The following is an 11,028-nucleotide window of genomic DNA, read 5'->3' as shown; positions in this document are numbered from 1 at the left end:
TGTGTGTGTGTGTGTGTGTGTGTGTGTGTGTGTGTGTGTGTGTGTGTGTGTGTGTGTGTAATATTAAGTATAATATTTTTAGTGGGTTGCTGAAGGGAAGTGTTTTAGGTACCCACAAAAAATATATTTAAAAAATTGATTTCTTGAAAATGCCAACAGGAATAGAACATCACCGCGCAATGCCGGGTACTCCTGCCAGTATTTACTGAACTTACTGTTATACATTTCTAGTTTTGAATACATTGTGTAACTTCATTCCAGTGATCAGTTTTAACAGACCAGCAAACATTTCCATGCAACATTTCTACCGCACAAGTTCTGCAAAAAATGTCATGGAAATAAGAATTATTATCCAGATTATTAATGTGAATATTAAATATATATATTTTGGTGTTGGATCATTTCTTTCTGACCATTTTTGAAATCAGCATACCTGAAAACCCCTATATACCCATTTTCTATTATTGTAGCATCATTGAGCTCGTGTTCCATTTTGGGAGGTTGGTAATGGATGCGACTAAAATTTCCAGTGGGAAACACAATCATAGGGCATGCCATCCTTTGGAAGCAACCTTTTAAGTCGGCTGTCCACCATTATTTGTATTTAAAATATCAAATGGTAACTTTTGTAGAGCTTTGATTGTAAAAGATGAAAATGCTATGCTATTACTATATTCCCTGCTTAATTATAAAGTTCTGTATTCCAAAGTTCAACAACAGTTCGAGGCCCTAAATTTCAAACAAGGGGTCAGCACCGTCTCCATGGACATATCGCGACACGGCCAGGGAATCCTGGTCTTCCTGCCAAGCTCTCTGCCTGTGACATACAAGGTTGCCTTAATTTCTGACTTCCTCCACTCATGCAGTCAACAAGGTGCTATCAATGGAACCCTCTCCTATATTCTCCCAGGAGGCTGAAGTACACCAAGTCGGTCACCTGGGCCCAATATTATTTGCTGCTATACATAATTCATAAGTGACCTCTCCAATGCTCTGGAAACCATTTTGAAGACGACTCCACATTGTGTTATACAATACCCCCGGACCCCATCCCACTGACAGCTTGGCAGTTGCAATACTCTCTACTGCTCTGGAATTAATTAGATGCTGGTCTGATAAATGGATTATATGTCCATCAATCCTGGAAAATTCCAGCTTACCATGTCACTAAAACAAAAACCACCTTTAGAGGCCATTCAGCTTACCATGTCACTCTGGAAGGATAATCAAACTAACCCACATATTTACATGGGCAGCTACTGGAAGATGTCCAGTCTCTTCACCATCAACCAAGACCTCTCCTAGGGCTGTATATATAAATATACATATACAGGGTCCGTCAGGGAGGTGTGATGATTTTCAGAAAACTCGTACACAGTTTTTTTTCGTCGAATTTCAATTTTTATTTTCTTTAAAGACTACATATATAATGCCATGTAATACACTGTAACAAAGACATTTTAAAAATGTAATTCATGTTTGAAAAATGACATCATCTAAATGGCGGCCGTTCTTGTCCAAGCATTCTTGCAGACGCGCGGAAAAGTTCCAGCATTTCTCAGCACAGCAGCATCCCTCAGCAGTTCCAGCATTCTTTCTGCGGATGTAAACCGCCGTACGAAATCATTCTCCTGCAGTTATTGAACCACCATGATTTTGTACGCGTGATAATGAAGGTCCAAGTGCAAAATTCGACGAACTGATCTGTCTGACATCCGTAGAGCACGAGCGTGCCATACCGCTGACCGACGAGGGCTGGCCTCCACAGCTTGTCGAACCCTTTCGATGTTTTCCGGGGTCCTAACGGTTCGATCACCCCGAGCTGCTCCCGGCCTCACAGATCCAGTTGTCCTGAAGTTTTTTACCCACTTCAATATTGTGTTTCGAGACGGAACGGCGCCACATCGACCAACATTGAAGTGAGTACGAAATCTGCGCTGTGTAAGCACCACCGAACTACCCGTTTGAATAAACGTCTCAACAACAAAGACGCGATGTTCAATCGTCCACAGCTCCATGGCTACTGAAATGGTGCCTAACAACGAGTAACCAACAGCCATCACGCATGCGCTAGACCCCTCACTTCCATTGTTATACCCAATTCAAACATTAATTACATTTTTAAAATGTCTTTGTTACAGTGTATTAAATGGCATTATATATGTAGTCTTTAAAAAGAATAAAAATTGAAATTCGACTAAAAATAACTGTGTACGAGTTTTCTGAAAATCGTCACACCTCCCAGCCGGACCCTGTATAGACAGAACTTTTATATTTGCTTTTGGTAAGTATTGTTGCTGTCAGCCGGTCGCTCCGGTATGAGTCCGATGAGTCATCTCAGAGGTGGGTCAATGACTCCAGATCGGATCATGGTGTTTTATCTCTGCTACGGTATCTGTTGGAACCGTTCAGCCACCCAATCCCTGCACCGACAGACGATCACGTGACTGATCTAATAAGGCTGAGCAAACAATGGTCACATGACACGATCTTCTCCACCAGCCAATCGACCATAACGGATTTAATAAAGCCAAAAGGACAACACAGAATTCATCCAGAGACCAAGTGAGGTTTATGATGTATTGCAGAGTCAGGTTTATAAGGTACAACCAGGGCACAGAGGTGGGTGGAGGGGGAAGGGAAAGGGGAGGGAGTGACAAAGAGGGAGCAATCATAAAGAACTGTAACACTTATTTAATAAATAAGAAAGGCACCTGATTTTGCACCCATGGACCAAATGACGAGCAGAACCATAATTACCTCATCTTATAGGCCTTCATGCACACGATAAAGAGACAGAGGGATTTTGGATGACACAGAGGAGTTTTTTTTGCCAAACATGGCAGAGCTGGTGGAGTGTGGGCGAACCGCGTCTGGGAACAGTGCCCGTGACGCCTCGGTGGGAAGAAGAAAGGCGTGGCCAGCTTGGTGGGGACATGGCTTCCTGGAAGCGCGAACAGCCCGAGGACACAGGCTTCCTCATTGGGCACCGCAGTTGTTACAGCCAAGGTCAAGGCGATCTTTCTCCTCTTCCACCTGACACATCTGCCTTTATGCCCTCGGAAAAACCGTGACACTGCTGATTGGTATGCACCTTCTCTTCTTGTCAACATTGGTCGGTGTCCAGGCCATTTAATGGAGCGAACCCCTTTCTCCTCTCGATCTGGTAAGGCGTCACAGTCCCATAGCGAGGACGATGTTTCCGGCCAGGGTAGCGCCTTAAGGCCTACAAAAACACACAAACAACATTTAGGACTGATAACAGAGGTGAGAAATATCGAATAAAGGGTCAAATGGGTTGATAATTTTAGATACACACAATAGGAGAGGGTAGACCTCTCAAACTATACAAAATAGCGACACATATCTGATATCACATTTAATTACTTCAATGCTTAACCAAAGGGCTTGGAGCCCAATTTACAAAAGGCGTTTAAGAGTTAGACCCGTGTAGAATTGCTAATTGTGCGATGATCACCTGTTCAAAGTTCATCACCAATCGCCGAATAGTGATTATCTAATGCGCGATCAAAACCTAAATATAAAATAAACTTTTACATGTTGGCGAGGGCATGTTTACGAGTGTGTTTAAGGCCGTGAAGCAAGAATTAGGTAAAAATGGTATACAGTAGTTAGATTAACTTGTTTGAGGTCAGTTTCATGACTTCAGGATCTGGATTCGGACCTGAAATGAAATCTAATCGGCTTGTTATTTTCACCTAACCAACTCCTCCACCAAGTTTCGTCCGAATCCGTCCACAACTTTTTGAGATATCGTGCTCACGGACAGACAAACAGACAGACAAATAGACAGACAGGGGTTAAAACATAACCTACATCCACTTTCGATGCCAGTGGTTACATGCAGATACTTGTCGGGGTATATAAAATGCAGTAGATGTGAGAATGAACAACTTAAACGAAGGTAGATCTGAGAATGAACAACCTATATTGAAGTAGATCTGAGAATGAGCAACCTATATTAAAGTAGATCTGAGAATGAACAACCTATAATAAAGTAGATCTGAGAATGGACAACCTATATTAAAGTAGATCTGAGAATGGACAACCTATATTAAAGTAGATCTGAGAATGGACAACCTATATTAAAGTAGATCTGAAAATGAACAACCTATATTAAAGTAGATCTGAGAATGAACAACCTATATTAAAGTAGATCTGAGAATGGACAACCTATATTAAAGTAGATCTGAGAATGAACAACCTATATTGAAGTAGATCTGAGAATGAGCAACCTATATTAAAATAGATCTGAGAATGGACAACCGATAATAAAGTAGATCTGAGAATGAGCAACCTATATTAACATTGATCTGAGAATGAGCAACCTATATTAACATTGATCTGAGAATGAGCAACCTATGTTAAAATAGATCTGAGAATGGACAACCGATAATAAAGTAGATCTGAGAATGAACAACCTAAAGCGCGGCGTTACGCGCGCTGCTTGTGAGCAAGGAGGAAGCGGACAAGCGGTAACATATAAACGTCTTTATTGTAAGACTACACTGTAACACTGAACTCCTCCGGGCTGGTCGCCCGGTGTATATCATGAGGCCACGCCTACCCCTCGGGCGTGGCCACCGCCCACTTGGTGCGTGGAATGATGTCACCACGCCAGTGGGCTTTTGTGTCCGCCACACGCGCCCCCCCAGAATTCCCGCGCACCTGGAGGGCCAGTTTGCGGGGCAGACGAATGACCCGGCCGAAGCGCCCCCTGGCGATCGGCAGCGTCCGGGGTGCAGGGATACCAGGTGGGATGCCCCTGGCTGCCCCTGGGATGGGTGCAGGACCGGGGGGCGCCGTGGCGGCGGGGCTGGGCGGTGCCGGGGGTCCGCCCGCAGGAGGGCGGCCCCGACGTGGGGGTCGGGCCACTGGCGGTGGATGGTCCACATCGAGGTGGGCCGGCTTGAGGCGGTCTACCGAAACGCGGTCAGGAGAACCGCCGATGTCCAGGGTGAAGTGCTTCGCCCCGGTCTCCAGCACGCGGAAAGGCCCGTCGTACGGGGGCCGCAGTGGTGTCTGATGGGCATCGTGGCGGACGAAGACGTACTCCGCCGTGCGAAGCTCCGGGGCGACGTGCGTCGGTGGGTGCCCGTGGCATGCCGTTGGCACCGGGGCGAACCTCTGGGCGGTCTCTTGCAGAGCGGAGCGCTGCTGTGCCGCGGACCATGGTGCCGTGGAGTCGGGGAGGAACTCGCCCGGCACCCGCAGCGGTTGCCCGAAGACCAACTCCGCCGCGGATGCGCGCAGGTCCTCCTTGGGCGCCGTCCGGAGGCCCAGCAGGACCCAGGGGAGCCTGTCGACCCAGCCGCCGTCGCGGAGGGTGGCCCGGAGCGCGGCCTTCAATGAGCGGTGAAATCGCTCACACAGGCCGTTAGCCTGGGGGTGGTAGGCCGTGGTTCGGTGCAGCCGGACCCCGAGCCCCTGCGCAACCGCCCCCCAGAGCTCCGAGGTGAACTGGGGGCCGCGGTCGGATGAGATGTCTGAGGGGGCGCCGAACCGGGCGACCCAGGTGGCGATGAAAGCCTGCGCGACATCGGCCGCCGTTGTCGACGCCAAGGGCACGGCCTCCGGCCACCGGGTGGTGCGGTCCACCATGGTGAGGACGTAGGTGAAACCCCGCGAGGGGGGCAGAGGTCCCACCAGGTCCACGTGGACGTGGTCAAATCGGCGTTCCGGCACCGTGAACGGGGCCAACGGGGCCTGGGTGTGCCGGTGCACCTTGGCGCGCTGGCACGCGAGGCACGTCCTGGCCCAGCCGCGGACGGCCTTCCGGAGGCCATGCCAGACGAACTTGTCGGCGATCAGCCTTTGGGAGGCCCTCGCGCCCGGGTGGGACAGGCCGTGGATGGCGTCAAACACCTGGCGCTGCCAGCCCGCGGGCACAATGGGGCGAGGACGCCCGAGGGAGACGTCGCACAAGAGGGCCGCGCCTGCGCCGTCGAACGGCACCTCGGTGACGCGGAGGCCCGTGACGGCGGTCCGCAAGGCCTGGACGTCGGGGTCAGCGGCCTGGTCCGCTGCCATCCGGGCATAGTCGATGCCGAGGTGGACTGCGTGGGCGACGGCCCGGGAAAGGCAATCCGCCACCGGGTTGTCCTTCCCCGCGACGTGCTGGATGTCCGTCGTGTACTCGGACACGGCCGAGAGGTGACGCTGCTGCCGGGCCGACCACGGCTCGGTGACCTTGCCCATCGCGAAGATCAGCGGCTTGTGGTCGACGAAGGCAGTGAACGCCCGGCCCTCGAGCAGATGGCGGAAGTGCCTGACCGCCAAGTGAAGTCCGAGCAACTCGCGGTCGAAGGTACTGTAACGGCGTTCGGGCGGGCGAAGCTGCCGGCTAAAGAACGCCAGCGGTTGCCAAGCTCCACGCACCCATTGCTCGTGCACCGCGCCCACCGCGTAGTCCGAGGCATCGGTGGTGAGGGCGATCGGTGCATCGGGCGCCGGGTGCGCGAGCATGGTGGCGTTAGCCAAGGCGAGCTTCGCGCCCGTGAACGCCGTGTCCATCTGCTCAGTCCAGGTAACGTCGCCTTTGCCCGGCTTACCTCGGAGAGCTTCGTGCAGGGGGCGCAGGAGCTGGGCGATACGGGGCAGGAACCGATGGTAAAAGTTCACCATGCCCAGGAACTCCTGCAGCCCTCTGATCGTGCGGGGGCGCGGAAACCCCTTCACCGCCTCCACCTTGGCCGGCAGGGGGACGGCGCAGTGCCTGGTGACACGGTGCCCCAGAAAATCGATTGTGGCGGCGCCGAACCGGCACTTTGCGGGGTTCACAATCAGGCCATGCTGGCCCAGGCGTTCGAAGAGCGTGCGGAGGTGGCGTAGGTGCTCTTCGCGGGACGCGCTGGCGACGAGGATATCGTCCAGGTAGACGTAGACAAAATCCAAGTCGCGCAGGACGCTGTCCATCAGTCGCTGGAACGCCTGAGCCGCATTCTTCAGACCGAAGGGCATGCGCAGGAACTCGAAGAGTCCGAATGGCGTGATGACCGCCGTCTTCGGGACGTCCTCCGGCCTGACGGGGACCTGATGGTAGCCACGTATGAGGTCCACCTTCGAGAAGAAGGACCTGCCCGCCAAACGGGCGGAAAAGTCCTGAATGTGGGGGACGGGGTAGCGGTCGGGAGTCGTGGCGTCATTGAGACGGCGATAGTCCCCGCACGGTCGCCATCCCCCGCCGGGCTTCGGCACGATGTGCAGCGGCGACGCCCAAGCGCTCTCTGAGCGCCGAACGATGCCGAGTCGCTCCAGGGTAGCGAACTCCGCTTTTGCCACCGCCAGCTTCGTCGGCTCGAGGCGGCGTGCCCGGGCGTAGACCGGTGGCCCGACGGTGGGGATGTGATGGGCCACCCCGTGCTTGACGGCCCCCGCCGAGAAGGTGGGCCGCGTGAGGGCCGGGAAGCCGGCGAGGAGGCGGGTGAATGCGTCCGCTGCCGGAAGCGTACAGACCAACGTGGCCGGAACCGAATCGTTCGGCAAGCCGCTTGGCAAGCCGCTCGTTGAGCTGGGCAACGCACACGCGAGCGAGCTGAACGTCTCGGCCTGGACAAGCCGTCTGCGCTTGACGTCGACCAGGAGCCCATTAGCGCACAGGAAGTCCGCGCCAAGCAGTGCCATGGGCACGTCGGCGGTGACGAACGTCCATCGGAAAACCTGCCCTCCAAACCGCAGAGAGAGGCAGCGTTTTCCGTACGTACGGATGGGCGTCCCGTTCGCGGCAAGCAGCGCGGGGCCCCCACCCGCGGCGTGCTTGTCTGACGTGCCGGCGGGAATGACACTCACCTACGCTCCCGTGTCGCACAGGTAACGGCGCCCGGAGAAGGTGTCCGTTATGAACAGCAGGCTGCTCGAACGGCCGGCGCTCATCGCCACAATTGAGTGCCGGCCCGGGCATTTCCCGACCCGTTGAAGGAGCACGGCAGATGACACCGCCGAGCTTCGTGGCCGAACTTGGCGTGGAACCAGCACCAGGTGGTGGAGCTGGAGGAGCGCGGCTGGCTCCGCCAGGCCGGTGGAGTCGACGGGTTTCCCCGCGGTGGCGGTTTTCGCCGCGGCGGTGGGCGGGGCGTGGCGGCGTTCACGAGGTGCGTATCAGCATGCTGCTGAACTTCAGCGTGCTGTAGAAGATGATGCTGTGGAACATCAGCGTCGAAGGCCGTGACGGCCACGCCAACGCTCGCCCGCGTGTTCGAAGCGGCGAAGTACTTGTCCGCCTCGGCCGCCAATGCTCGGGGTTCCATTAGCCCGGTCCCGGCCAACGCGAGGCGAACCTGCGCTGGAAGTTGGCGACGGAAAAGCGCCCGGAATAGCGAACCGGGGGCTTCGTCGCCCAACAGTGACAGCATATGGTCCATTCGGACCGACGGGCGCGTCTCACCGAGCTCGGGGAGATCCAGGAGGCGGTCGGCCCGTGCGTCGTCCGTGAGGCTGAACGTGGCTAGGAGTAGCCGCTTGAGTGCCTCGTACTTGTGGCCGTCCGGTGGGTGGCGAAGGACGGACACAACTCGAGCGGCCGTGCCGGGCCTGAGGGAGGCGACGACGTGGCAGTAGCGCGTGTCATCGCCGGTGAGGTGCCGAAGCTGAAATTGGGCTTCGGCCTGGACGAACCAGACTTCGGCCTGAGCCTCCCAAAATTCGGGAAGTTTGATGAGGTTGGCCATGGCAATGGCGTCCCGTGTGGAAGGATCGCTCCGGCAGATCCAACGTCGAGGGTCACCAGTAAAGCGCGGCGTTACGCGCGCTGCTTGTGAGCAAGGAGGAAGCGGACAAGCGGTAACATATAAACGTCTTTATTGTAAGACTACACTGTAACACTGAACTCCTCCGGGCTGGTCGCCCGGTGTATATCATGAGGCCACGCCTACCCCTCGGGCGTGGCCACCGCCCACTTGGTGCGTGGAATGATGTCACCACGCCAGTGGGCTTTTGTGTCCGCCACAAACCTATATTAAAGTAGATCTGAGAATGAACAACCTATATTAACTGATCTGAGAATGAGCAACCTATATTAACATTGATCTGAAAATGAGCAACCTATATTAACATTGATCTGAGAATGAGCAACCTATGTTAAAGTAGATCTGAGAATGGACAACCTATAATGAAGTAGATCTGAGAATGAGCAACCTATATTAACATTGATCTGAGAATGGACAACCTATGTTAAAATAGATCTGAAAATGAACAACCTATATTAACATTGATCTGAAAATGAACAACCTATAATGCAATCATTGCCTGGGATGTCATCTCATCTCGGGCCAGCTCTGCCTTTTTTTAAATGCTGAATCCCATGATAATAAAGCAGCACAAACCATTTAAAAAAAGTCTTTGGTACGAGTCGGCCGGGGTTCTGAACGAGAGACCTCCAGACTTAGAGTGAACACTGTGCGCATTACACCACCTAGGCTGGTGCCTGGTTCGTAGTTGTTCGTGGAATTTCCACGACCATTCTGTTCCTTGGTATTGGATCTGATGGGATCAGGGTGCCATCGACAATTCGCCTCCTCTTTTATAAAACACCATGGAATCTTTAAGCTCCACCAACTAATGAAAACTGATGGACGGGAGGCTCAGTTGAATGTCCATCAGCATAACCACACACACATTGATAAATCACCTTGCTTGCAAAACACCAGGATGGCAGTTTATAGTTGAGTTGAGATTTAACCGCAGGCGCAAAGGTATGTCACGTGGTGCAATGTTAAAATCGACAAGTATGCTTTTAATTAAGTATTTCCACAAATGAGCTGTATACTCAAATATATACAGTTAATATGGTGCAACGTGTGCGATGAAATGTACAATAATTACGATGAACATTTTCGTGATGCAAACTGAGGTGACTATTTCAAAAAACAACAACAACCATGAATGTTTATTCGGGGATTCATTCGTTGCGTCGTCGCTGTGCGTGCCACGTTTAGTGGTGACGTCACTGGCCCGGAAGCGGCAGGAGCGATGGAGCCGTGAGTACCAATGGTTTAACGTTTAATCCAACACCAATCGATCGGGTTCGTTTTCACTGATATTTAATGGACATAAAGTGAAATCGGTCGCACCTGTGTGTTTACGCTGACACTGTGTCTCGGTGAACGTTCATTTTTCATACCCTACACACCTTGTACTGTACAAGGTACATCTTGATTCGTGCACAGCGCTTATCGTTCAGAGTTGCCCTAAGTACGAGTGACGTCTCATTGTGATTGTGATGTTTTCCGCTCTGTTCAATCCCGCACTCGGCATCTTTCTGTTTGCTGCACGAATAACGGCCTGTTTGCACCTTTCCGTGTTCCAATTACCTGTACCTGCGACATGGCAGACGCTCGCCGCTCGGAAGGCGATTTTTTAATTTTTTTTTTTCCTTATTCGAATCACATCTCCGATTAAATAATCCAAGATTACCTTATTCGCTGCCACTCGGAGCAAATCACGTCTCTACAATATCTGTAGTTATGGATTCTCCTTAAATGTTGAGCCGTGTGTTCCTATGTGATGTAATTCATGTGCAACTGGAATACAACTACAAGATCCCTCGCTTTGCTGACACTGACAGGAATACCAATGTTGTCGAGATAGGTTTACCTATGCACGTGAGAGGAACATTTGGGGTCACGTGACTCCTCCCCTCCGTGAACCACCAGGTCGCATCAGTTCGCCACCCCTCAGGTGTGGAGAACACAGAGCAGAGGGGAAGAGGGAAGTTTTACCATTTTTGATTACGTAATAAATAGATGGTACAGTGTTTTGACTGACAGGTTTTCAGAGAAAAGAAATGAAAATTAACTTTCACTCTAAATCGTGTGAATAAATTATTTAAATATTAGCTTTTTTTTTTTGTTCGTATCCTTTTCGCACCTTTACAAGTCGAGCGACCTGCTTTGTAATGCTTTAAAGGCGGTGTATAATCAGAAATACTGTTTGATAGGACGATATATTACTGTTATATAAATAAAATGGAAATGTTAAAAAGAAAAAGTATTGAATATTTCGCAAACGTTT

The 11,028-nt window shown here is 51.8% G+C and overlaps 1 protein-coding gene and 1 long non-coding RNA gene across 3 annotated transcripts in view; one reads left to right on the top strand and one right to left on the bottom strand.

Annotated features, from left to right (window-relative positions):
• Nucleotides 1-2,501: 2,501 nt before the first annotated feature.
• LOC137424044 (uncharacterized) lies at nt 2,502-9,719 on the bottom strand. Its single transcript, XR_010983892.2, has 2 exons — nt 9,647-9,719; nt 2,502-3,226 (listed from the first exon to the last, which is right to left on the bottom strand). It is a non-coding gene; the product is annotated as an uncharacterized LOC137424044 (long non-coding RNA).
• A 217-nt stretch (nt 9,720-9,936) lies between these two features.
• Nucleotides 9,937-11,028, top strand: part of TMEM181 (transmembrane protein 181) — a 60,341-nt gene continuing 59,249 nt past the window's right edge. For both annotated transcript variants that reach the window (XM_068110968.2, XM_068110967.2), the window contains exon 1: nt 9,937-9,995. In XM_068110968.2, coding sequence (XP_067967069.2) covers nt 9,988-9,995 — 8 coding nt within the window. In that variant the 5' untranslated portion in view covers nt 9,937-9,987. The remainder of the gene's footprint in view (nt 9,996-11,028) is intronic.

Source organism: Myxine glutinosa, chromosome 3 (genome assembly GCF_964187855.1).
Source record: "Myxine glutinosa chromosome 3, kmMyxGlut1.1, whole genome shotgun sequence".
NCBI lineage: Eukaryota > Metazoa > Chordata > Myxini > Myxiniformes > Myxinidae > Myxine > Myxine glutinosa.
Note: the sequence above shows the minus strand (reverse complement) of the source record. Positions and strands in the feature narration are given on the sequence as shown.